Below are 27938 nucleotides of genomic sequence, written 5' to 3'. Positions count from 1 at the left end.
ATCAGTGAACAGACGATCCTGAATAATTTCCAGTCAGAATCTTCTCACCCCAATAGAAGCCTCATTTGGAAGTTTTCTTACTCTGTCTACCTAAAATTTCAACCACTCACCAGCCCTTACCAGAGCTACCAAGTTATCCATTCCAGGAGACAGACTTTTTGCCCACTTCTGGATTTTTGTCAATCTCATCCAGGTGCACGTATGGGACCGTGAAAGTCCGTCTATCAATCTCAATTTAAGAACTCAAAGTTTGCTTGTCCATCTTTGGATTGCTGGGGCTATATCCCACTGTTTGTTCCTGCACTTATGGGACATGCAGCACTGATTTCAATGGACAGAAGCATGGACTATAAATAGTACGCTACTTTGGGATGTAAGTTTAAAACCAGGACTAGCCAAAAAGTCTCCCCCCTCCCCCGGAAAGGGTAATTTGGCAGCTCTACCTTACAGTTCTAACAATTTATTCTCGAGATCCTTATCTGCGAAACAACTGCTGTTCTTATGAGCTCGTTAGTTTTAACATGTGCTAAGTTCCTCGCTGAACATAATACATACCAAGCTGGTTCACACTCACAAGCCCCGTCTCCGCAAGCTTGACAATTCCGTTCTCGTCATCACAACCGAAGCCAATTACATAGCAGAAAAGCACGTCTCAGAGAACGAGGCTTGAAACGCAGACAATCCACCACCTTGCAAAGAAGTAAAACTACATTTCCCAGCAACTCCCTTCCGTTGTAGAGGCGAATTCCTCAAGATACATTTCGCAGAGTTCCTAGTGACGTTTTTGCGCAGGCGCAGTAGTATGTCCGTCCGCTACTCTACGCTCGCTGCTTTTTTCCTAGGCGACGCGTACGGCGGCTCGGCGGGTTTTGCAAAGATGGCGGCAGTGCTCCAGCAAGTGTTGGAGCGAACGGAGATAGCCAAGCTGCCCAGGCCTGTACAGGGCAAGCTGGAGAAATTTTTCTCCGACCAGCAGAGTGAAATCGACTCTCTGAAGGCCCGGCATGAGAAGTTCAGGGTGGACAGCGGTAAGGCGGGGCTGGAGCCCTAAGCGTGCAGTGATAAAGGTTTTGCTAAATCGTCTTTCAAACATTGTCAGTTTTAATGGCATCAAAAAGCAACTGGGCTGTTTTTTTCTTTAAATGAAAGTACAGTAAAACTAATTGTTTTCTAAAGTGGTCGGGGCAGTATCCTGCCTCCAACAGTGGCCAATCCAGGTCACAAATACCTGGCAGCATCCCAAGTAGTAGCAACATTCCATGCTAACGATCCCAGGGTAAGCCGTGGCTTCCCCCATGTCTGTCTCAGTAGCAGACTATGGTCTTCAGAAACTTTGTCCAAACCTTTTTTAAACCCAGATAAGCTAATGGTTGTTACCACATTCTCCAGCAACCAGTTCTAGAGCTTAACTATTCATGAGTGAAAAAAAGACTTTCTCTTGTTTGTTTTAAAGGTATTGCCAAGTAACTTCATTGAATGTCCCCAAGTCTTTGTAGTTGTTGAAGCTCGAGTAAACAAATTGATTCATTTTTACCCATTCTACAGTACTCAGGATTTTGTTGACTTTAGTCATTACCCCCCCCCCCCCCCCCCCTCCCTCCCTCCCACCCACCCACCCACCCACCCAAAACCAACTGTTTTGTAACCTGAAGAGCCCTGACCTCTTTAGCCTGCCTTTCCTCATATGAGAATAGAGAGATGTGGTAGTCGTGTTAGTCCACTTCCAAAGGTAATCAATAGAAATAGAATTAAATAAAACAGAGAAAAGAAAATAAGATGATACCTTTTTTTATTGGACTAACTTAATACATTTTTCTGATGTGACGAAGAAAGGCTGTCTTTCGAAAGCTAATCAAAAAATGCATTGTTAGTCCAATAAAAAAGGTATCATATTTTCTTTTTGGTGTTTTATTTTATTCTATTTCTATTGATTACCTCATATGAGAGAAGATCCATCCCCTTTATCATTTGTCACTCTTCTGTGAACTTTTTCAAATTCTGCTATATCTTTTTTGAGATACGGTGACCAGAATTGAATGCAGTACTGAAGGTGAGGTTGCACCATGGAGCAATACAGAGGCATTATTATTGGTCTTATTTTCCATCCATTTCCTAATAATTTCTAGCATCCTGTTTGATTTTTTGGTTGCTACTACCATATACTTGGGAAAAGATTTCAGTATTATCTATGATGATACCTAGATCTTTTTCTTGAGTGATGACTCCTAAGCTTGACCCTAGCATCAGGTAAATATGATTTGCATTATTACTCCCAATGTGCATCACTTTGCATTTGTACACATCAAATTTCGTCAACCTAGTCTTCCAATTTCCTAAGGTGGTCTTGCAATTTTTCACAGTCTGCATGTGTTTTAACAACTTTGTATCATCTGCAAATTTAATCACCTCACTTGTTCAGATTTCCAAATCATTTATAAATATATTAAATACACTGGTCGCAGTACAGATCCCTATGGCACTCCACTATTCCCCCTCCTCCATTGAAAAAAATGGCCCTTTAAACCTACCCTCTGTTTTCTGTTCAATAACCAATTCCTGATCCGCAACAGAATATTTGCCTCCTATCCCTTGACTTTTTAATTTTGTCAAGAGTCTCTCATGAACTTTGTCAAAAGCTTTTTGAAAATCTAGATACACTACATCAATCGATTTACCTTTATAGACATATTTATTCATGCCTTCAAAGAAATTAAGCAAATTGGTGAGGCAAGACTTCTTGCCTGAACCAATGCCAACTCTGTCTCATTAAACCATGTTTGTGTGTTTCATAATTTTATTCTTTTTAATAGTTTCCACTGTTTTCCCTGGCACTGACTTCAGGTTTACCGGTCTATAATATTCTGGATCACCAAGGAACCCTTCTTAAAAATCAGCTTAGATTGGCCACCCTCTAATTTTCATTTTTTAAGTTTTCGGTATCGGGTATATACTGTCCAGTCTAGGTGATTTATCACTATTAACTTGCTCGTTTGGCTCAATATGTCTTTCAGGTTCACTGAGATTTCTTTCAGTTCCTCCGCATCATCATTCTTGAAAACCATTTCTAGTACAGGTAGATCTCTCACATCTTCTTCTGTAAAGCCTGAAGGAAAGAATTCATTCAATCTCTCCGCTATGACCTTATCTTCCCTGAATGCTTCTTTTTCTTCTTCTTTATGATCTAACAGTCCCACGGATTCCCTGACATGTTTTCTGCTTCTGGTATACCTGAAAAAGTTGTTACTATGAGTATTTGCATCTGCAGAAGTTTTTCTTCATATTCTGTTTTAGCCTTCTTTATCAGTTCTTTGCATCTAGCTTGTCAGTGTTTATGTTGCTTCTTACTTTATTCATTGTGATCCTTTTTCCGTTCCTTGAAGGATGTTCTTTTGGTTGTAATAGCCTCTTTCGCTTCACCTTTTAACCATGCTGTCTTTTGTTTGTTCTTCTTTCCAACTTTGTTAATACGTGGAATACATCTGGTCTGGGCTTCCACAATGGTATTTTTAAACAACACCCATGCTTGATTTAAAGTCCTAACCTGTGCAGACAATCCTTTTAGCTTTTTAACCATTATTCTCACTTTATCATAGTTGCCCTTTCCAAAATGAAATGCTACTACAGTAGATTTCCTTAGTGATTTCACTCCAGATATCAGCTCAAATTATGATCACTGTTTCCCAGCAGACCCAACACGTTACCTTTTGAACTATGTGTTGCATTCCACTAAGGACTAGATTTAAAATAGCTCCCCTTCTTGTCGGTTTCTGGACCAGTTGCTCCAAGAAGCAGTTGTTTATTACATCTAGGAATTTTATCTCTCTAGTGCTTCCAAATGTAACATTTATCCAGTAAATATTGGGGTAATTGAAGTCATCTATTATAATACTTTTGGCCAATTTGCTGGTTTTCTTAATTTCTGTAAACATTTCTTCATCTGTCTGTTTGTTCTGTCCTGGTAGACAGTAGTACAAGCCCTACCAGTATACTCCTTCCCTTCACACATAGAATTTCAATCCATAATGATGCCAAGCTGCTATCTGTTTCATGTAAGATGTTTATTTTGTTTGACTCAATTACCTCTAACATATAGCACCCCCCCCCCCTCCTCCAATTTGATCCACTTTTATCATTGCAGTATAATTTATACCCTATTAACCATTGATCTCCTTCCCCCGGGTCTCTGAGATGCCTATCTATATAAATAATTCTCACCTCCAATTCTGAAGCTCACTGTGTGGCAGGGAAACACTGAAGCCCTGTACTGTTGCAGCCTCTCACACCACTCATTCTCACTCTCACTCATACACCCGCCCTCAGCCACGCCCCATCTGGACATAATTCGCAACCCCAACGTTCGAATGAAGCCACCCAAGCTCCACCCACTTTCGTGAAGGGTTCGTGGATTCATGGTGGTGAAGCCTCTCCACTGCCCATACCTGTCTGTCATGGCCTCGCGTCGAACGTCATGACGTTGACACTACGTCACGACGCCCCGCGCCACAACACAAGTGCCAATTAAACCAGGAACGCCCCACAGCCGACAACACACATGCGCCTCCGCAGGAAAGGGATCGTGGATTCGTGCTCCCAAAGCCCATCCAACTCCCCATGTCTGTATGCCCTGCCCACGCGTCACAACGCGATGACATGAAGGGTGGGGCGGTAGACAGAGCGGCGCTGATACAGGACTTGGAGGGAGATCCCGGAGTCCCCCTCGGTATTTCCGGTGACACGGCGGAGTAGCGGCGAGGACAGAACAAAAAACAAACACCAACAGGACTTCGCTCCGATTTTCGGCTGACACGGCGGAGTAGCGGCGACCCCAAAACAAAAATAAAACACCGAGAGGGAACTGTAGCTCCGCCCTCGCGTCAAAACGCTATGACGTCGAGGGCGGGCCGGTACAGACAGCGGCGCCAAAACAGCACTTCTGGGAGATCCCGGTGCCCCCCTCGATAAGCACCTGGCTAGCGCCCTTCATCTTTTTCCGAAACGGGCCCCTTTTTTACTAGTTATATATATATCTACCTCTTCATTTAATAGTATGTACTCTAACTCTCCCATCTTATTTTTAGACTTCTAGCATTTGTGTAGAGACACTTCAAACTAGGTCTGTACTCTGTACTGAATATTTGTATTAAATTTGATTCTGCCCTGAATACATTATTTGTATTTGGCCAATTAGTGATTTAAATTTGAGTACAAATAATCTGGGGCTGTACTGTGCTAAATCCTACTGAAATAAACACTTGATCTCTGATTTCACGTTGCTTCTTTTATTGTTTGCCATATTAAAGCTCAATGCCCATTATTCATTTTCAGTGTTCGTATTTGACTGAATAGTAAACTATGCTATTCGGTGCAGCTCTACTTCAGATTGTGTTTTTTCCTTGCATGAGCAAGCTGCTTAGAAGTTGACAGGGATAAAATTGTATCCTTTACTCTGTTCTCCCCTTAAATACTCCTGGCTTTTTTTCATCATTGTTAAGTAGAGGAGTGTGGTAGCCGTGTTAGTCCACTCTTAAGGTTATCAATAGAAATCAAACAAAATAAACATGGAAAAGAAAATAAGATGATACCTTTTTTATTGGACATAACTTAATACATTTCTTGATTAGCTTTCGAAGGTTGCCCTTCTTCCTCAGATCGGAAATAAGCAATTCCATATCATCAAGCTGATCAATCCATAGACTGGTGGGTTGTGTCCATCTACCAGCAGGTGGAGATAGAGAGCAAACTTTTGCCTCCCTATATGTGGTCATGTGCTGCCGGAAACTCCTCAGTATGTTCTCTATCTCAGCAGGTGGTGGTCACACACAGCAGCAGCAGCTCTGGCTAGGCCTCCAAGCCTAATTTTTAGGTTTTGTTGAGTGCCTGGGGTTGAGGGCTCTTTTGAGCAAGTGCAAACCTGGTGGTGCCAGGTCCCTCCTTTTCTCCCCCCTCCCGCTGGCTCCGTTAAAAAAAAAAAAAAAAAAAAAAAAAAAAAAAAATTTTAAACGTCTTTAAAGGCGTTTATTTCGACGTTTATTTAAGCGTCTATTGCAGCTACTCACTGAGACACCAGGTCGTTACAACTCGGAGCGGACAGCAGGTAATTTTACCTTTTTATAGCGGGCGGGGGTTCCCCGATTCTTCTCCTCGTGGCACATGGCGTCGGAGGGCGAGGGCGCAAAGGGTCGCTCCCCGGGTCGCTTGAGCGCTTCTAGAGGGGATGCGGGGGTCTTAAAGCCTGATTCGCCCTTGTTGGGTGGCAGTTTCGTGACCGATGAATGTCCCGGTCCTTCCTCCGGCGTGGCGGTTTTTCCCGCCATAAACGCCCATCCCCCGTTCCTCGCCTCCGCCATTTTGGCCGGCCACGCGGCTCGGACGGCTTCTTCTTGGGCCGCCCTTGAGGTTGCAGACATTAATGCCATGAACGCCCTTAATTTGGGCGACGGCACAGAAGCGGCTAAAGTTAAGAGCCGTTCTTCCCGCGCGGCTCCTTCGCGGAGTTTCGCGCCGGACGCCATTTTGGATGCGCAGCAGGCCTCTCCCCCGCTGTTGCGAGCGCCGGTTGAGAGTGCGCCTAGGGCTGTTGCCCAGGCTGCGGAAGTGCACAGTCTGGGGGGTTTCTCCCCCGAGTTTGTTTTGCTGCTGCATCAGGCCTTCCTCATGCACAACGCTGCCCCCGCTCCCTCGTCTGGTAAGAGGTTGAGGTTCCCAGAGGTAAACGCCCTCGGGTTGATTCCCAGGCCTTGGAGGAATTTGTCTCCTCCGATGTAGATGAGGGCAGCGTGTCTGAGGTCTCCCAACGGTCCTTTGCGGATTCCTTGGAGGGGACGGATCCCCGCTCGGATGGAGCGGATGACCCCTCTGCAGCGCGGCTTTTTCGCCCAGAGGATTTGCCCAACCTGTTGTTACAGGCCATGGACACTTTGAAGATTTCCTCTCCGGAGGACGTCTCTCCCTCAGCCCCTGTTGGCTCTGCCATTATGCTGGGGACGAAGCGCCCGCCTAGAACCTTCCACGTGCATGATGCCATGCACACCTTAATTTCGGCTCAATGGGATGTCCCAGAAGCGAGCCTTAAAGTGGCTAGGGCTATGTCCCGCCTCTATCCTTTGGCTGTGAGTGAACGTGAGGCCTATCTGTGGCCTACCGTGGATTCTTTAATCACTGCGGTGACTAAGAAAACGGCATTGCCGGTGGAAGGTGGCACGGCCCTAAAGGACGCCCAAGACAGGAGATTGGAGGCGGCCTTAAGGTCGTCCTTTGAGGCGGCTGCTTTAAGTTTGCAGGCCTCAGTTTGCGGCTCCTATGTGGCCAGGGCGTGCCTGACTATGGTGCAGCGGGCTTCCCCCTCGGATCATTCCTTGAGGGATGATTGGCCAGCCCTGGAATCGGGCTTAGCCTATTTGGCAGACTTGCTGTATGATGTCTTGAGAGCCTCAGCTAAAGGCATGGCTCAGACAGTCTCTGCGCGGCGGTGGCTTTGGCTGAAACATTGGTCTGCTGACCACGCCTCTAAATCCCGCCTGGCTAGGTTGCCTTTTAAAGGCAAGCTGCTCTTTGGGGTCGAGCTGGACAAAATCGTGACCGATCTCGGCACGTCTAAGGGCAAGAAGTTACCAGAGGTCAGGGCTCGGGCTAGTGCTCGTCCCGGTACCTCCAGAGGACGGTTTCAGGAAGCCCGTCGGTACCGCCCGGGCAGGTCGGGTTCTTCTGCCCCCTCTTCCTTTAAGAGGCATTTCTCCCCAAGCAGCGTTCCTTTCGCAGAGACCGCCGTCCCGGAGGTGCTCCCTCCGGTCCTCCCCCAGGGTCTCGTACCCAATGACGGGGTCTTGGTCCACGCCCCAGTGCAGATTGGAGGACGGCTGTCCTCGTTTCTGGGCGAGTGGACCACAATAACTTCAGACGCTTGGGTGCTGGAAGTCATCAGAGACGGCTACAAGCTAGAGTTCTGCCGACCCTTAAGAGACGGGTTTGTACTCTCTCCCTGCAAGTCTCCGGTCAAAGCTGTGGCAGTGCAGCAGACTTTGGACAATCTGATCCGCCTGGGTGCGGTCGTTCCGGTGCCAGAAAGTCAGCTTGGCAAGGGGCGTTACTCCATTTACTTTGTGGTACCAAAGAAAGGAGGTTCTGTCCGGCCTATCCTCGACCTCAAAGGGGTCAATCGGGCCTTGAAAGTGCGGCACTTTTGCATGGAGACTCTCCGCTCTGTTATAGCGGCAGTGAAGGCAGGGGAGTACCTGGCTTCCTTGGACATCAAGGAAGCGTACCTGCATATTCCCATCTGGCCTCCTCATCAACGCTTTCTGCGTTTTGCAGTCCTGTGCCGACACTTCCAGTTCAGAGCCCTCCCGTTCGGGTTGGCTACTGCTCCGCGGACCTTTTCCAAAGTAATGGTGGTCATAGCGGCCTTCCTGCGAAAGGAAGGAGTACAAGTCCATCCTTATCTGGACGACTGGTTGATCCGAGCCCCCTCTTATGCAGAGTGCGGCAAAGCTGTGGACCGGGTAGTTGCTCTTTTGAGCTCCCTGGGATGGATCATCAACTGGGAGAAGAGCCAGCTGCGCCCGACTCAGTCCCTGGAGTATCTGGGAGTTCGATTCGACACCCAAGTGGGCAGAGTGTTCCTGCCAGACAATCGGATTGTCAAGCTTCAGGCTCAGGTGGACCAGTTCCTGGTAGCCTCTCCTCTTCGGGCTTGGGACTATGTGCAGCTGTTGGGCTCTATGACGGCCACGATGGAAGTAGTGCCCTGGGCCAGGGCTCATATGAGACCACTACAACACTCTCTGCTGCAGCGCTGGACTCCGATGTCGGAGGATTATGCGGTGCGTCTTCCCTTGGATCCTGCAGTGCGCAAGGCGCTGAGCTGGTGGATGCAGACAGACAAGTTGTCTGCAGGAATGCCTCTGGTGACCCCAGAGTGGATTGTCGTCACGACGGACGCCTCATTGTCGGGCTGGGGAGCCCACTGCTTGGGAAGGACAGCGCAGGGGCTCTGGTCTCCTGCAGAGGCGAAGTGGTCTATCAACCTCCTGGAACTCAGAGCCATTCGGTTGGCGCTTTTGGAGTTCATCCCGGTACTGGTGCTGAAGCCTGTACGGGTACTGTCGGACAATGCCACGGCTGTGGCCTATGTCAACCGCCAGGGAGGTACCAAGAGCGCCCCTCTAGCCAAGGAGGCTATGAGTCTATGCCAGTGGGCGGAAGCGAACCTGGAACAGCTGTCAGCGGCCCACATTGCCGGAGTCATGAATGTCAAGGCGGACTTTCTCAGTCGCCATACCTTGGAGCCCGGAGAGTGGCAGCTATCTGCTCAGGCGTTCTTGGACATCACGAAGCGCTGGGGCCAGCCGAGCCTAGATCTGATGGCGTCATCGGCCAATTGCCAAGTGCCGCGCTTCTTCAGCAGAGGACGGGACCCTCGATCCCTGGGAGTAGATGCTCTTCTCCAACAATGGCCGACACAAGAGCTTCTCTATGTGTTCCCACCCTGGCCCATGTTGGGCAGGGTCCTAGACCGGGTGGCAAGACATCCCGGCAGGATAATCCTGGTGGGTCCGGATTGGCCCAGACGTCCCTGGTATGCGGACTTGATCAGGCTCTCAATCGACGATCCTCTGCGGCTGCCAGTGGAGCAGGGCCTGTTACATCAGGGTCCCGTGGTGATGGAGGATCCCTCCCCCTTTGGTCTTACGGCCTGGCTATTGAGCGGCAGCGTCTGAGGAAGAAGGGCTTCTCAGACAAGGTCATCGCCACTATGCTGAGAGCGAGGAAACGCTCTACTTCTACTGCTTACGCCAGGGTTTGGCGTATCTTTGCAGCGTGGTGTGAAGCAGGCTCACTTTCTCCCTTCACTGCTCCAATTTCTTCAGTGTTGGCGTTCCTGCAAGAAGGTCTGGACAAAGGCCTGTCGCTCAGTTCCCTTAAGGTCCAGGTAGCGGCTCTGGCTTGATTCAGGGGCCGCCTGAAGGGTGCTTCCCTGGCTTCCCAGCCAGATGTGGTGCGCTTTCTCAAGGGAGTTAATCACCTGCGCCCTCCTCTGCACTCAGTGGTGCCTGCGTGGAATCTCAACCTGGTGCTAAGAGCATTGCAGAAGCCGCCGTTTGAACCCTTGTCGAGGGCATCTCTGAAAGACCTGACGTTGAAAGCAGTCTTTTTGGTGGCTATCACTTCAGCCAGAAGAGTTTCCGAGCTCCAGGCGCTCTCATGTCGAGAGCCTTTTCTGCAGTTCACTGAGGCAGGAGTGACTATTCGCACAGTGCCTTCCTTTCTGCCCAAGATTGTTTCTCGCTTCCATGTGAATCAGCAGCTCTGTCTCCCTTCCTTTCGTAGGGGAGGACTACCCAGAGGAGTACTCTGCTCTTAAATATCTGGATGTGAGACGAGTCATCATCAGATACTTGGAAGTGACCAATGATTTCCGGAAATCGGATCATCTGTTTGTCCTGTTTGCAGGTCCTCGTAGGGGTCTGCAGGCTGCTAAGCCTACAGTGGCAAGATGGGTCAAGGAAGCCATTGCAGCGGCTTACGTGGCCGCAGGGAAGGTGCCGCCTATCCAGCTGAAGGCTCACTCCACAAGAGCTCAGGCGGCCTCGATGGCAGAGGCCGGTTCCGTCTCCTTGGAAGAGATATGCAAGGCGGCAACTTGGGCTTCGGCCCATACATTCTCCAAGCATTACCGCTTGACTGTGGCTGCTCGGGCGGAGGCCCGGTTTGGAGCTTCAGTGTTGCGGTCAGGGATTTCTATGTCCCGCCCTGGGTGAGTACTGCTTCGGTACATCCCACCAGTCTATGGATTGATCAGCTTGATGATATGGAAGGTAAAATTATGTATAATCATACCTGATAATTTTCTTTCCATTAATCATAGCTGATCAATCCATAGCCCCTCCCAGATATCTGTATTGTTTTATTCTGGTTGCATTTCAGGTTCAAGTTTACTCTTCAGTTACTTCAGAAAGACTTCGTGTTCAAGTTTTTTCACTTGGATTCTTCAAGAGTTAAGACGAGTTTGTGTTACAGTGAGCTGCTGCATTCCTCTCCCCTCCGTTTTACGGGGCTGGATTGAGACTTATAATTCTGCCGGCACTCCCTCCCGCTTCGTGCGGCTGTAGGGCAGTTTTGTACCCCCCCGCTTCGGCGGTGTTCGGGTCAGTCAGCTCCTCCCGCGGTTGCGGTTGCAGGATAAGCCAGATCCCCCCGCATCGGCGGGTGTGGTGTCCCTCCCCGCTCCGCGGGGATGAGCTGGACGGATTCCCCTCCCCCACTTGTGTGGGGATTGAGCTGGGTTAATTCCCCTCCCCCGTTTCGGCGGTGGTGAGCTGGGCAGAGTGTCCCTTCGTGGGTGTAATTCTCTAAGTGCTGAGTCCTGCGGATGGAGCTTTGATATCGACATACTGAGGAGTTTCCGGCAGCACATGACCACATATAGGGAGGCAAAAGTTTGCTCTCTATCTCCACCTGCTGGTAGATGGACACAACCCACCAGTCTATGGATTGATCAGCTATGATTAATGGAAAGAAAATTATCAGGTATGATTATACATAATTTTACCATGTGCTAGCTGACAGTGTTTCATCATTGTTGAAACCTCTCTTTTGGGATTCCCTAAATGCCCTATTTCAATAGTATCTTTCAGGTATACTCCTAGATGACTTTTGGCTCCCCTCCCCCCTCCCCATTTTAGTTTGAAAGCGCAGTCTTTTTCTGTTTATCTGGAGGCCTACTTCACTCTGTCTAGTAGGTTAAAATTACATTCTGGAGGAATGTAAATAATAGAATTAGCAAGTAGAATGCCTGATGTTCTAAATCTTTTGTGCATTTCTTTTTGAAAGATAACACCTTTATTGCTTCCTGTCCCCTCCCACCCAGTCTTCAAAGCATGTAGCAGCTTTGAAAACTGTGGAGTAGAGAATGACTTGGGGGGACAGTCTTTGTCCTCATGTCATTTTCTAATAAAACTTGAGAGTAGCCTTAAACAGTCTTCCAACTAAATGATACTGGTGTTTTATAGATGCTGTTCCGATATGTAATAATAAAAGCTTAACACACCTTAGACAACTGGCAACTGTATTCAGTGATAAACTGCAGAAGCTGTTTTTAGATTTAAATGAAGCACTGTTAAATTAATTCATTTGTGTATTATCTGCCTTTATTGTGGCAACTAGACTTGTTTGCTGATCGGATTCCTACCATCTGCAACATCCTTCCATCACGTGCCCAGTTGCTTAAGCAGCTTACTGCTACTGCAGCAGATTCACCTTGCTGCTGGTGTCAAGGAGTATTTTCAACTCTTGACACTTATTTTCCTGTTTATCCACTGTACACTCTTAAATAACATTCACTTCCTCAGCGACCCTCCAGACCGGTCAAGACGCGTGGGTTATGTCCTCCTACCAGCAGAGGGAGACTGAGAAAACACTAAGCTTTTGAAGCCTGTATATATAACCTGTGCAGAACCTCCACTAGCCAGTATTTTCTCAGTCTCAGCAGAGGTAGCAGTTGACAGCCTGTGCAGTCTCCAATAATCTGGTGAGGTAGTTTGTCATTGGGTCGTAGGATTTTTTCCTTCCAAACTTTATTCTGTTGCAGTACCCTGTACGTGTGTGTGTAAAAAAAAAAAAAAAAAGTGCTTTGGGGCCCTGGGTCTGGTGGGGCCCAGTTTTTCCCCTGGGGTGTTACACCTATGTTTGGGTCCCTCCCCCTGTGCTGCTCTCTATTTCTGTTTGCTTGGCAGCTTTGTGCCTCGGCTGCTTTCTCAGTATTGTAGCCTTGAGTGCCTTACAATTTCCAGATGCCAGAGTTAGAGTACGATGCCTTTAAGGTCAGTTATTCTATTTCATTTTGCTTGCCAGCTTTGTGCCTCGGCTGCTTTCTCAGTATTGTAGCCTTGAGTGCCTTACAATTTCCAGATGCCAGAATTAGAGTACTGTGCCTTTAAGGTCAGTTATTCTATTTCGTTTTGCTTGGCAGCTTTGTGCCTCGGCTGCTTTCTCAGTATTGTAGCCTGAGTGCCTTACAATTTCCAGCTGCCAGAGTTGGAGTACTGTGCCTTTAAGGGCATTTATTTCTTTATTTTCAGCGGACCGAACGGGGGTTTTGATTCCTTGCTGGAACGAGAGAGCAGCGCTTTCTCCAGTGCTTTTGCAGTGTGAGTGAGTTTTTGGTTTGGCGCGTTTGCGGAACAGCTTTTCCCTTCCCTCGTGGTTTATGGCGGCCCAGCTCCTCCGATGTCGCGCGTGCTCGTGGTGAGGGGTAGAGGCGCCGGGCGCTCAGTGTAGCTTTGCGGTGCACCTATAAAGGTGGCTGCGGCACCCCCCGACTTGACCGCGGAGGGATCGATGGTGTCGGGAGTCTCCGGGTCAGCGGGAGCGTAGGCAGGGCCGCTGTCAGCGGGAACAGTTTCGGCGGGAACAGCCGCCATTTTGAGTCTGACGCGGCCCGTGGAGCCGGCTGGTTTTGGGCCTGCGGCCTCCGTTTTGGCACAAAAGGGCCTAATGACGGTCCAGGAATGGTGGGCTTTCCTCCAGATTTTGTCTGGACGCGGTATCAGGCCTGGAGATCGGGACCCCCCCTCCCCCCCCCAATTGGAAGAGGGGGCTATTTCCGTCTTGGCTGAGAGACCACGGTTAGAGTGGTCAGAGGACAGGCAATGTTTTTCTCCTGTAGCTGCAGAAGCTGCGCTTAGTGATCTGGGGGAGTCAGATGGAATTGACGGCTCTCAGGAGCAGGATTGTTGGATTCCTGGAGAGGATCCTTCAGTAGTGCGGATTTTCCATAGAGATGAGCTGTCAGAACTCATAGATCAGGTGTCGTCCACCCTTCAGTTTGGTCCTGAGGTGGCTTTGGGGGAAACTGTCCAGGATCCGTTGGTGAAGGGCATTCAGCGTCAGGCGTGATCCTTCCCTTTGAACAAGGATCTCCGGGAGATGATTTGTCAGGAATGGGATTTGCCGTGTAAGGTGGCAAAGGCAATGGCGAGGCTTTATCCCCTCCCTCAGGACGATAGGGATTCCTTTAAGGCTCCCACGGTAGATGCAGTAGTGACGGCAGTAATTATAGCTACGGCTATCCCGGTTGATGGAGGAACGGCCCTCCGTGATCCTCAGGATAGGAAGTTGGGATCTTTTCTCAAGCGTAGTTTTGTTTTGTTGGCTCTAGCCCTGCAGGCCTCGGTTTGTGGGGGTCTGGTAGCTCGGGCATGTTTTCGTTGGGCCGAGAAGCTCCTGGATGATTCGGTAGATGTTGGTTCTTCTGGGGGTCAGGAGGTAGCCGACTTGGACATGGGTTCATCCTTTTTGTCTGAGGCTTTTATGATTTGTTGCCTACTTCAGACAAAAAATATGGCTATGGTTGTGGGTCTCTGCCACTTAAGGGAGCTATGCTCTTTGGAGAAGATTTGGACAAGTTAGTGTGAGGTCTTAGTGATACCAAGGTTCTATGGCTTCCAGATTTTCGGTTCAAGGCAGGGGCCAGAACTAGTTCCTCTCGGGGACGGTTTAGGGAGGCTCAGCGGTATAGGCCGGGCAGATCGAGTGGGACCTACCCCTAGCTGTCTGTTTGTCCAATTTAGATTGTAAGCTCTGTTGAGCAGGGACTGTCTTTTCATGTTAATTTGTACAGCGCTGCATAAGTCTAGTAGTGCTATAGAAATGTTTAATAGTAGTAGGACCTCTAGGGGTCGTTTTTTCCAGCGCACACAGTTCTTTCGTGAGAGTCGTCGCGGAGGGCGTGGCTTTTCCGCGGGAGGTTAGTATTCAGGCCACAATTCCCAATGAAGGTGTGCGGGCTCAGGCTCTGGTGCATGTTGGGGCTCGGCTGAGTCTGTTTTACCAGAGTTGGGCCCAAATCAGGTCAGATCAGTGGGTTCTCAAGGTGTTTCGAGGCGGATGTGCGCTGGAATTCGAAAGCTGTTCTCCCGAAGTGTTTCTGGAATCCCTCTGTCGGTCTTGGAGCAAGAGGGCAGCAGTGAGGGACACTCTGCGGTGGCTGCTCGCGTTGGGAGCCGTGGTTCCTGTTCCTTCAGATCAGCAACGCTCAGGGTGCTATTTGATCTATTTTGTGGTCCACAAGAAAGAGGACACTTTTTGTCCCATTTTAGATCTCAAAAGGGTCAATGCGGCACTCAAGGTGCCCTCTTTCCGGATGGAGACGTTGCGGTCGGTCACTGGTGCGGTCAGGAAAGGAGAGTTTCTCACTTCCCTGGATTTGACGGAAGCTTATCTTCACTTTCCTTTGTGCAGCCTTTTGGTTCCAAGTTACAGGGTCCGATTCGTCGGTTCCTTGCAGAGAAGGCGCCGACGGCCCGTACTTATCGTCAGGTCCTGGGCCTGATGGCGGCGACCATAGAGGTAGTTCCGTGGGCCAGGGCGCACATGCGTCAGGTACAGTCAGCTCTGCTCAGTCGTTGGTCCCCTCTGTCGCAGGACTTGGAAATGTGTTGTCTGCTGTCGGTGGCCCCTCGTCTCAGTCTCCGCTGGTGGCTCAGTCCGCGCAATTTGGGAAAGGAATGCCGTTGGAGTCCCCACAGGGGCTGGTAATGGTCACGGATGCCAGTCTGCAAGGTTGGGGGGCACATTGTCTCAGTCAGGTAGCTCAAGGCCGGTGGTCTCGGGCAGAAGCAGAGTGGTCCATCAACCGGCTGGAAACTCGGGCCATTCGGGTGACGCTCCAGGCCTTGACGTCGGTGGTTCGCCACAAGGCAGTCCGAGTGCTCTGTGACAATGCCATGGCAGTAGCATATGTCAACCGTCAAGGGGGGAACAAAGAGCCTTGGCGGCGCAGTTGAACTCATCTTCAGGCTCTCTTGGCAGCGCATGTGGCCGGGGTAGGTCACATAGATGCAGATTATCTCAGCAGGCACACTCTAGATCCCAGAGAGTGGTCTTTTCTTCGGTCAGTGTTCCAGTGAGTTGTGTCGGTCTGGGGACTTTCGGTGATCTTAGGGCAACGGCTCGCTATGCGCAAGTTCAGAGATTTTTTTTTTTTTTCAGTCGCTGAAGAGACCCTTGAGCGGAGGAAATCGACACTCTTCTGTTGCCTTGGCTTCGGGAGTGACTGTATGTGTTTCCTCTGTGGCTGTTAGTCGGTCGAGTAATATAGCGCATCGAACATCACTCCGGTCGGGTGATTCTGGTAGCTTCGGATTGGCAGCGTCGACCATGGTATGGAGACCTGGTGCGGTTGGCAGGGGCGGCGGCCCTGCCTTTGTTGGGATCAGTTCTGTGTCAAGGCCCGATAATCATGCCGGATCCGGCTCGGTTTTCGCTTATGGCTTGGCTCTTGAGCGGCACAAGTTGAAGAAGAAGGGGCTTTCGTCCAGTGGCTTTGCTACGATGTTGAGTTGCCGTAGGCGATCCACTTCCTTGGCGTATGTCCGGGTTTTGAGAATCTTTGAGCACTGGTGTGAAGACCATCGAGTTCGGCCGTTTCACTCTTCGGTGGCGGAAGTTTTGGAATTTTTGCACGATGGTGTTGATAGAGGTCTGGCCTTGTCTACACTGAAGGTTCAGGTGGCAGCTTTGTCATGTTTTCGTGGGAAGCTTCAGTGAAAGTCCTTCGCGTCTGTGCCTGAGGTAGTGCGTTTTTTGAAGGGTGTTAAGTTGCTGCGTCCGCCTCAGTGACGGATGGTGCCTCCGTGGGATTTGAAGCTAGTTTTGGATGCTTTGATCAGGCCTCCGTTTGTGCCTCTGGTATCGGCATCTTGTAAGGATTTATCTTTAAAGGCGGTCTTGTTGGTGGCGATTACTTCAGCACGGAGTGTTTCAGAGCTTCAGGCTTTGTCTTTTAGGGAACCATTTTTGTCCTTTCTGAGGGAAAGGTTTCGTTGCGGACGGTGCTTTCCTTTTTTGCCCAAGGTGGTTTCCGAGTTCCATGTTAATCAGGTCATCTCTCTGCCAGTGTTGGGTGATATGGCTGGAGATTCGGAGCAGCGTGGTATTGCCAAGCTGGATGTCAGGAGAGTTTTGAGTTGTTATCTCTCTGGAACTCAGGACTTCAGAGCCTCTGACCGTTTGTTCGTTCTTCATGGTGGCCCAAAGAAGGGTGCAGCGGCTCCTAAGGTGACCATAGCACGGTGGTTGAAGGAGGCGGTTGCATCTGCTTACTTGGTGAAGGGTCCTGTGCTGCCTAGGGGCTGGTCTGCTCATTCCACTAGGGGAATGGCAGCCTCGTGGGCGGAGAATAGTATGATTTCTCTGTTAGATATTTGTCGGGCTGCGGTTTGGTTTTCGTTGCATTCCTTTGTGAAGCATTATAGGATTCCTGTGCATGCAAAGGACGAGGTGCGCTTTGGGGCAGCAGTTTTGACCTCTGGCCTTAGTAGGTCCCTCCCATAAGTTAGTTACTGCTCTGGTACGTCCCACGCGTCTTGACCGGTCTGGAGGGTCGCTGAGGAAGGTGAAATTAGATCTTACCTGTGTATAATTATACTACAGCAAGAGACCCTCACTGGATCCACCGGAAGGGTGGAAGGCCAGATTTTAGGACTCAGGCTGTAAAAATACCAGCTAGGTTTAAAAATCTATGACTGGCTGCGCAAGGACTTGCTTTTCCTGTAAGTTAATATGTGTCCCCGCTTGGGATCCATCCACTGGAATAGTGGTGGGTCAATTTACATACCTTAAATAGCTAAAACAACTGAAAAAGTACTGACTAGGCCAAACAACAAGAAAGTGATTTAATATTTGAGAATCTGCAAAAAGCAGGTCTGAACAATGAGTCCTGACACAAACTGGTACAACTGTCACTTTAAATCAGATGAACAAAATGGAGTCTATTAGTTTTGTATAAAAGGCTACAGAGGTTATACAGAGTTCTTAAGATGGTGTGAAAAGTATTGCGATGCAGACAGATGTGGAACTGTTATCTCAACGCTTCCCAAAACATGCTGATAAGACTGCGTGGGAAAGTATCATCTCAGAAATTGAGAGCTAGGTATCTCACCATAGACTTCTATGGAGAGGTTTGTGTATAAAAGAGGGGACAAATTGCCATAGCTTTGGAATTTTCCCCAACGCTTCTGTCAGACGGCAGGGCTCTGTCCGGATGTACCCAGAATCTGTCTGCTGAATGTACCTGATTAAAGTCTGATGTCTGTATTCGTACCAACTTGAAGACTTGTCTTTGGGTAAGAAATAAAATGTATCTATCTATTTAAACCTTTCTCTGTCTTTATTCTATCTTCTCTTTACCTTACATTTAGTTTACAAGGCAGATCACATACACTCAGTTTCTGGAGAAACTTAGACAGATTTTTATTAGGCATTATCTGGGAACATAAATGGCCCAGAGTATACCTAGATCCAGGAAGACTGAAAGCAGTAGTTATGGGAATTAGAATTCGATTACAGCCCCTAATGCAAACCCAGAGCAGACCTCCTTGTGATTGGGTGACAATGGAGGTTGGAGAAACCAGACAGAGCCTGTTATGTGAAATAGGTATCTGTAGTCCCCCGTGTGATCTGGAGTCAGAAAGAGGTCCAAGAGGGGGAAATTAAAACACCTGCTAATTTTCTTTCCTCTAGACCCTCCAGACCGGTCAAGAGCCCGCCCTGTCTGTATTGGAGGCCAGGAGGTGTGTTTGTTGGATAATTCTTGGCTGCTGTAAATTGTTGTTTCTCTAATTGCAGACTGTTTATTTCTGTTTTGTGATAGGAGTCCGGGACAGGTGGGGCTCTTCTTTGATAGTCCACCTGTAGAAGCCCAACTGTTTTATCAAAGGCAAAGGAACATGTTTCCGTAAGAGCAAGCGGAAGATGTTTCTTGTTTTTGCAGTTTACTGTGACCACGTACAGGGTTGCTAGTTGTTGTTAGTGTTTTTTGTTTCTCTGCTTTGTCAGGGGTATACTGGCTAGTGGAGGTTCTGCACAGGTTATATATACAGGCTTCAAAAGCTTAGTGTTTTCTCAGTCTCCCTCTGCTGGTAGGAGGACATAACCCACGCGTCTTGACCGGTCTGGAGGGTCTAGAGGAAAGAAAATTAGCAGGTAAGATCTAATTTCACCTTCGCATTTGTTAGGGGCTGACAGGTTCTTTTAATTTAACTGGATTTAATGCGGCCTTCGACTTGGATCACTCTCTTTTACTTACTCATCTGGCTTTCTTGGGTCTTTCTGAAACAGTTCACTGTTGGTTCATTCCTTTTTTTTTTTTAGCTAATGACAGTTTGTAGTGCAGACTTCCCAGGGTACTTCTTCTTCCCAAGTCCTGCACTGGTGTTCCTCAGGGCTCAATTCTCTCCTCACTTCTAGTATTTTTCTGTTCCCTTTGGCCTTTATAAAAAGAAAAACCCAGGTTTTGGATCATATTTATGCAGATGATATCCTATTACTCTGTCCAAGGTTCCACCGCACCTAAGCTCTGCTTTACAGAGTTATCTTGATTCCATTGATCACTGGCTATCCCTAAACATCTGATACTCAACTCCTCCAAAACTTTAGCACTTTGATTAACTAGATCTATACTCACCCTGTCAGTCCCCTGATTTGAGGTTCTCCTGTTTAAGTGGTCAGTTCTTTGAAATACTTGGTATTACTATTGATTCTCAACTGTCTTTTCATCCCCCAGATTTCATCAGTTGTTCGCTCCTGTTTTTGTTGTCTTCACTTTATCTGTTGTATTCATCAATTTTTGGATGATGATATCTGTGCTACCCTTTTATGTCCTATTTCTAAGCATACTCGATTATTGCAACATTGTCTACACCGGCCTTCCTTCTACTCTGACCAAGGTAATAAATACAAATAAAACAAAACATAGGAAATAAGTTAGTCCAATAAAAATATCTTATTTCTTTCTATTTGTTTTATTTATTTATATTTATTACCTTTAAAAGTGGACTAACACAGCTACACAAAGTTTGTTCCCATCCTGTCCCCATCTGCACAAGCCTCGAACACCTATTTTATATTTAAATCTTTTTATTAAGATATAAAAAGGAGCAATATTCTGTAAAACTGTTTAAAAATCACAAATGGAAAACAACAACGAGCAACTGAAATAAACCCCTGTTACCATCTACCCTTCCAACCCCAACAAATATGACTTCTACTACCCCAAGGAACCCTAATCCACCCTGTTAAAAACATCCAAGGGGACAAAATTCAACCTGTTCTGTATGCCCTAGCAGGGGAGAAATATGCCCTATGAAACACAGTTATGATTTTTTGGGAATGAATAAGTCAACAACAATCTCGGGATTCAGTCTAGCTCTCCTGTCTTCCACAGTCCTTCCCACAATAGGAAATGTGCTCTCAGAGCAGGAATGCACAGGATGCAAATGTTGCCAGTTTTGGCCAGCACTTTTGCTTGTGGCCCCCCCCCCCTAAAAAAAAAGGACATCGTCTGCATCATGCATTGATATATTAAAAATTATTAAAAAGTCGTTCATAAAACTGCTAACATCTATGTTCATTCTTTTGGAGGGGGGCTCTTCCACAAATATGGTGTTTTCTGGGAATGTGGATTGTGGAGGATTCTTTGATCCTGTTTTGGTACAACCTTCTCAAAGATTTGGTTGCCTGTGTTTTTACATCATCCGAGAAGATAATTGCAATGTCTGTTAGACATGGATGTAGAAGGGTAGTTTAATTTGTTTAGATTCATTTATTTTTCATTTAACATACTACTTTTCATAAAATCAAAGTGGTTTACAAATAAAATCAGCAAAAACACAAGGAAAACGGAAAAGAACGCCAACTATGAAGACAGAGAGAGGATAGAAAAGGCATTTAAAAAAGGAATAGAAACAGAAAGCACAAAAGCTGACCAGCCAAGCAGTAGGGAAAATAACCCTATGTGAAAAGCCTTAGTGAAGAGGTGGGTTTTAAAGGCAGTTTTGAAATGATGGATTGTTCACTACGTAGGGAAAAGGGCCGGGAGTTCCAAAGTGAAGGACTGAGTGAAAAGAAAGCAGAGCTACGTATGGTTTGAAGTCTGGTGTGTGATAAAGCAGGGTGGAAAGCCAGTGGCGATCCTAGCCTGCATGACACCCGGGGCGGATCGCCGATGCGGCCCCCCCCCCCCCCCCGGGTGCACGCCGCTGGGTGGGGGGGGGGGTGCTGCGGCGCACGCCTGTCAGCTGAGTTTGCTGACTTCGCTAACTTCGCTGCAGCTCCCTCTGCCCCGGAACAGGAAGTAACCTGTTCCGGGGCAGCGGGAGCTGCAGCGAAGTTAGCGAACTCAGCTGACAGGGGCGGACCGCCCCCACCCCCCCCCCCCCCCCCCCCCTTGGTATTCCACTGTGGAAAGCTGATTTGCTTTGGAAAACCAAAGAACAAGGGAGGGCCTATACTGAATAATAAGAGATGAGAGATATGCAGGAGCATTAGAAAAAAGAACTTTGAGTTGATATTAGAATTCGAAAGATAATGGGGAGGTAACAAGGGGATTTAAACAAGGGGGTAATATGGTTAATCATCGGACACCAAAAAGAATAAGAATGGTAGTGTTTTGGATGGACTGCAGTTTCTTGGTGAAGGTAAAGCGATGTATAGCTGTCACTCTGTGCAGGTTAGCTCTTCCCCTCCCCATAAGCTCATTTTTCCTCTTTTTTTGGTGGGGGTATGAGGAGGTTACTTCCATTTTCTTCCCAAATATAGTTTTTGTTTTTGTCTGGGCATATGCACAAGAGCCACACTTACTGCAAAACATTTGTGCACACGTGCCAGACATGTTCCTCCCTTACTTTGGGCCAGATGCACTAAGGTCCTCGGAAGAGCCCTTCCCTTACCGATTCCATAGCGAATCGGTAGGGACCGACCATGCATCAAGGAAACGGAATGCAAATGAGCTGCTCGTTGTAGCTCACTTGCATTCTCTATTCCCTTGGAAGCCAGTCAGCCAGTCGAGCATGCGCAGAGCAACCAAGCGTTATGCTGGCTGCTCTGCGCATGCCAAGGACGTCCTTTATGGACATCCTTCACTAAAAAACACAAACAAAAAAAAAAAGGACGTCTCTGCCGAGGCACACCTTCTCTCCCTGTAAGGCATCCCGCAGGCGGCAAACTGCATCTGCAAGCCAGAGATCGGGGAACCGATTTTCAGTCTTCTACTTTCCTCCTTGACCGCAGTTCGGAACTTCTCTCTCAAGCCCCTCCACACTGTGTCATCAAACTCATACCTGGCAGCTAATGGCGGCTTCTGCTCCGGCCGCCTTGCCCCGGGGTGTTAGCAGCACGTCCGATGCCCCTCCTCCAGGTCTCTCTCAGCCAATCACAGTGCGTTTAGCTGTCACTGGTGTCAGCTAAACGTGCCGTGATTGGCTGAGAGAGACCTGGAGGTGGGGCATAATTGAAAGAGACGTCCAAATAGTTTTTTGATTTGGACGTCCTCGCACCCATCACAAAAACATCTGGAAGAAAAACATCCAAGTGCTCATCAGGGACGTCCTTTTTTAGTGAAGGACGTCCATGTTAGGCACTTTAGAAGGACAGCCCTGATGAGCACTTGGACGTGGCTAGGCAAAGGTTTCCGGCTGGTTGTTTTGAGTGAAGGACGTCCATAAAGGACGGCCCTGACGAGCACTTGGATGGTTTTTTTTTCCCAATTTTTTTTTTTTTGTTAAATTTATAGAAGTTTTTAGAGGCGAATAAATCCCGCGCAGCCCCAACAAGACGTACAGACCTCCAGTTAGATTTTCCACAGTTAGGCAATCGGAAAACGGTAGTGCATCTTATTACAATACGATTTATACACATTGGGGTACTAATTTGCTCATCTGCATTCCGTTTTCGTTAGCTGCTACCGTGATCGGAAAATGGCTCGGAGAAGCCTTTTTGTGCATGCCACGGTTTACTGCTTGCTCGTTAATGGCTCGTTAAATTTAGTGCATCTGGCCCTTTGTTTATTAACGCAAATTAGGCGCACGTATTGTTTGCATAGAATTTCTTCTGAGCATTGTTTAACGGGCTTTTGCATTATGTACTTTAGTGCCTGGTTTTGAGACTATTTTTGTCTCTAACTACAGGTGCTAAATATTTTAGCACAGTTAACATGTGTTGCTTGTTATCCATAAATATCCTGTGAGCTGAAAACTGTTGTAAATTGCCTTGTGTAGTTATGCTATTATTTACTTTGTAGCTTGGTTTCCCTTCAAAGGTCAAGTATTTTCTTTTTCAGAGCAACAGTACTTTGAGGTGGAAAAGCGACTTGCTCAGAGTCAAGATAGACTGGTAACAGAGTCTCAGGAATGTCAGAATCTGAGAGAACAAATTGGCAAACTTAGTAAGTATAAATGTGGGCGTATTACACTAGATCTATTTGTTGGTCCATAAGAGTCATCTGGCATGCAGAAGCTCTTCATCAGGGGGAAGGGCCTTTATGGTGTTATACATGTTTCATTCACAAACTTTTACTTCTACCAGCAACGGCACTGCTGCAACTTTGAATTTACATTTCCCCATCTTTCTTTTCGCATCATATGGTTACTAGAACAGAGCCAACCATGACATGTCTCTTGAGGCAAGACAACTGGGGTGTATCACACTGTGCCAACAATCAGTACTACCTTGTGCATAAGAGAACTGACCTCGAAGGCTTGACCAATACGGGGGTAATTTTTATAAAGGACTTTTTGCTTCTATGTGCTATTATACGCACATAAAAAGTCTTTTTTTTATACAATGACCCTATGTGTACAAGTATGCAATATGACAAGTAGGTGTGCATACTTGTACACAACCCGTGTATGAGGGAATAGTTGGGATAGAGCACGGGTAGAGTAATGAGATGCATGCAAAATATATTTGGACTTCAGCCATATACATTTACACCTGCTCCTGAGCTGGTGTAAATGCATACAGCCATATAGCAAGTGTTTTGCCAGTTTTTGTGCTAGTATTTTATAAATAGAAAGAGATTGTGTCTATAAAATCACTTCACAATAGGCACCTGTCACGAAACGCTTAGCACCCACCTGGGGCCAACCCTTTGTCCACCTAAAGGGTCTGTCCCAGCACTTCTCAGGCCCGCTTGCTCCTGTGCACGTGGTCTATACTGGCATACCCTCCACCCCACCGCACTGGGTTTCTCTTGTCTCTCATTTTCTCCCACCCACAAGTTAATTCCCCAGTGGTTTTTAAGGATACTGGGATCACAATCCCATGGGTCCCACTGTTCCTAGAAAAAACACACAGACCAGAAACACAGACCACCAGGATTTAGTCAGTCCAGGACAGCAGAGCTAGTAAATTTAATAGGTTTATTATCAAAAAGTGGAACGGTGAAAAAACAGGTGTAAAATAGCAAACAAACTAACTAGACACTTTCTTACTACCTGAGTAGTACCTGGGGAATTCAGGAAAATAACTGCTCACAGATTTTGAACAGGGTCTCATTGCAGAGATATGTACTCTCCACACTCCCTCTCTGAGACTGAGGGAATCCAGTACATTCTGGCTGTATTTTGTACTTCAGGGCCAATCTGAGCCCAGAGTATAACTTTGAAGGTATCTAACCAATAGCACAGAAGGTTGCTTTCCCTCAGTGCTTCCTCTCCTCCTCAGGGAAGGCAAGCTATAAACAGTCTGCTACTACTAAAATGCAGAGGTCAGACACCACCTGCTGGCCAAACAAGAAAAATGCATTGAGGAAAAAAAGATGTCATAAAACAGCATAATGAATCGCAGACATAAGTCCCGTGTTTCACCACAGCACCTAGTTGGCGTCCCCATCTAGGTGACCTGTTATAGAATTATCCCTTTACTTTTACTTGTCGGTTTTCCTGCAACAATTTTAATTGGGAATTTTAGGCACTGTTGGTAGCTCATGCATGTTAAGAGAGTTTCTGCAAGATCTGAGTTGGTGGTTGATGAAGTTGCCCTTAGCAGAGAGTGCTATAGAGGCTAGAAGGCAGAGAGACGGTCGGAATTACAGGGACATTCACATCTGATATGCCAGTGATTCTAAATATTTGTTTATATAAATTCTTTTCTGTCAGTTTTAGAAACAAAAAAGATTGTTTAGCTATTTTAGAGAAAGCCCAATCTTCATACTTCTGGGGCAGTCCTCTGTACAAAATGTTTCATAACTCTGCATTAGTGTATTTGACAAAATAGATACAATAGAATTTTTTTAAACTTCAATTCGGAAGGTTCTTACACAGACAGTGGATGGATGTGATGGTGTTGCTATAAGTCAATTTTAAAAGCAATAAATGAAAACAAAGGAAAATAAGAATCTTTTCTATTGGCTTAACTTTTTACATTTTTTTTACTAGCTTTTGAAGGCCAGAACCACCATTCTCAGGTCAGGAGAATATGAGCAAAAGATAAACCTCTCATGTTATTATCTGCCAGTGTCAGCCCAAGCCCCCTTATCCCTACCCTCTGACCCCCCCCCCCCCCCCCCCCCCCCCACACACACACATTTTTTTTTTGTTTAGTCCATATCATTGTAACTTAATCCATGGTATGATTTCCCAAGAGATTCATGAATTAAATAACGTTTGCTGTGTAACTGTTCCTAGATATGTGGACATATTAAAAGGTCATCAAATAAGTTGTAGTTCCCACATTTTCATAGTACTAACTTCATATATTGATAACGAACTTTTGAGAGCTCTGCTTCCTTCATTATAGGGTGAGTGCAAAAATGACCTTAAGTTTGTTTCGAATATATTGAATTAGTGCAGTGATAAGGTACTTACCACAAGGTTTAGGAATCCCGGTAATGGGGTGTGTGTGCAGATTGAAAAATTGATCTTCACCCTAATGAACTTCAGAGCAAAATTGATGTCTTGTAATAAAGATGCCACCCAGGTCTGGACTATCTTCTCTGTGACCTGGTGAACAGATAGGATCAGAGCCCAATCTGTGACCAACTGTTGCAAATCTTCAAGCTGCTCTTTTATGTATTGGAATACCAGTTGTGTAGTTCTAAAAATCTGACAATATGCTCACCTATCCACAACCACTTTCCTCTAGTGTTCTCTTTCCCTCTTGAGGATTTTTTTCTTTAATCATTTCACGGTCTTCTGTGTTGCTCAATCACTGCACGTTTTGACTAGTTGGACCAGGCATTCCCAAATGTTTCAAGAGCGAGGCCACATAGGACATTCCAAATCACTAAGAGTGCTTGTGGGGTAGGAAGTGAGTCCATTGGTGTTTGCTAAGGATGTTGCCACTGTCATCTTCAACTAGTGGAGCTAGGAACTTCACAAGTCTTGCTACTATTGTGTTTGAAAACAAAATAAAACTTCCTTTAGAGCAAGTTCTTCTCTATCCAGTTCTTGGGGCACATTTAGCCAGTTCATGATGCCTACAATGAATTGTGCAGGCTTTGGTACTTTCACATATCGACTATTATAATATAATCTCTACTGGATGTAAGGATACAGTGATTAAAAAGCTTCAAACTTCGTTAAACACCACTGCAAGGTTGATATTTGGATCATCTAAATTTGACAGAGTTACTCCTTTGTTGGTTTAGTTACATTGAATGCCAGTACAGGCACAAATTGTTTTTAAGCTTTGTTACCTTGTATTTTTGATAGTTCATGGTGAAGTGCCTGCATATATGTTAGGTTTAAATTTGGATTATCTTCTAGGAATGTCTTTCCAGGTGTTTTCTAATTTTACAATATCCCGATCCAAAAAGGATGGTTTATAAAAAGGCTTTTGTACTTTTGCATATTTGGCTGATAGTCATTGCCAGTCGATATTAGAAGGCAGTCTGATACATAGTGATTGGTTTGTATAATGTACATGGGTTTTTTTAATTAATTTTTATAATTCTTGGAGATGTTCCACATTTTCTTATTATGAGCCACACTGAACCTTGACAATATGTGTGGGATATAAGTATAACGTAATGTAATATGCATGAGACAGTTTGACATGCTTGCTCCTTTCTATGCAGATCTATATCTCATACATATACATTATAAATAACCTGAAAACCTGATTGGCAGGGTGTATCCCGAGGATTGGGTTGAGAAGCACTGCATTGCATTAGAGGCCTTATTCAGCCATGTGTAGGAAAATGTGGTTGTCTGGAAAAATAACACACGTTTCTTTTCAGATTTCTCAGTGCTATTACTTTTTTGTCCTTCAGATGATCAATTGAGAACATTAAATGAGAAAAATAAAGAACTTGAAGCTGCTCAAGATCACTTCACTACTGTACAGGTATTGAAAAATTATTAGCAGACATATCTTGCCAAGCATTGTGCTCTTAATTAGAATTTAGGAGGTTGTAGATTTTACTGAAAGTCTGGTGCTAGTAAAATGGTAGGGACTACGGGATGGCAAAAGTTTGGATTGGATATAGGCAATAGGCAGTATAGGATCCTGCCTCTTGTACCAGATTTTCATAGACCTTGGTGCTGCTGTCATGGAGAGCAACAATAACAACTGAACTGGAGGAAATGTCCATGTGCAGCCTGTGAGTTAAGTGCTTGCTTACAGACCAAGCACTGGCTTTTTTCATTTTTTTTTTTGTTGCTTATGTGTGATGAACATCTTCTGAGGTCGTGATTTCTGAGGAAGGGAGTCTTAAGTGCTTTGAAAATGAACCCCCATCTAAAAAACAATTTACTAGCATAACATGTTGAATCTGATCTAATGATGTATAAGCAGTTTCTTAACCTCTAAATATGACAGTACATGTTTCTTAAATAGAACAGTTTTGACGGCCTTTAAAGAGGCAGAAGATCTTTCAGCCCAAAATAAAGGATTGCTGGTTCAAATGAATGAAGAGGGAGCAGTGGGTGGGGAAGGGAACTGGCACCACCAGGTGAGCCCCAGCCAAACCCGGCAGGCACCAGAAGACACCCCAAGCTCAACTGATCCTGAGGGACAGACCAGGAGCAAGCACCAGCTAGAGAGCTGCTGAGGTAGAGAGAATACTGAAAGGGAAAGCTACTGCACGAGGTCCTTTATGGCATAGCACTTTCTTCTGGTAGGTGAGCATAATCCACAACATTCTGGATTAATCTCTGGGACGT

At 46.5% G+C, this 27938-nt stretch overlaps 2 protein-coding genes across 8 annotated transcripts in view; one reads left to right on the top strand and one right to left on the bottom strand.

Moving 5' to 3' along the window:
* Positions 1-618, bottom strand: part of ODR4 (odr-4 GPCR localization factor homolog) — a 56687-nt gene extending 56069 nt beyond the window's left edge. For 2 of the 3 annotated variants that reach the window (XM_030207477.1, XM_030207480.1), the window contains exon 1: positions 556-611. The gene's annotated coding sequence lies outside the window, so the exon portion shown is untranslated. Of the gene's footprint in view, positions 1-555 lie in introns of all 3 variants that reach the window. The other variant, XM_030207478.1, reaches the window with a different exon arrangement.
* Positions 619-863: 245 nt separating this feature from the next.
* The window catches only part of TPR (translocated promoter region, nuclear basket protein), a 247582-nt gene continuing 220507 nt past the window's right edge, over positions 864-27938 (top strand). For all 5 annotated transcript variants that reach the window (XM_030205416.1, XM_030205413.1, XM_030205412.1 and 2 more), the window contains exons 1-3: positions 864-1028; positions 23114-23218; positions 27047-27120. In XM_030205416.1, the coding sequence (XP_030061276.1) occupies positions 878-1028; positions 23114-23218; positions 27047-27120 (330 nt within the window). In that variant the 5' untranslated portion in view covers positions 864-877. The remainder of the gene's footprint in view (positions 1029-23113; positions 23219-27046; positions 27121-27938) is intronic.

The sequence above is a fragment of the Microcaecilia unicolor genome, chromosome 6 (genome assembly GCF_901765095.1).
Source record: "Microcaecilia unicolor chromosome 6, aMicUni1.1, whole genome shotgun sequence".
Taxonomy (NCBI): Eukaryota; Metazoa; Chordata; class Amphibia; order Gymnophiona; family Siphonopidae; genus Microcaecilia; species Microcaecilia unicolor.
This window is presented reverse-complemented; position numbering and strand designations above follow the sequence as displayed.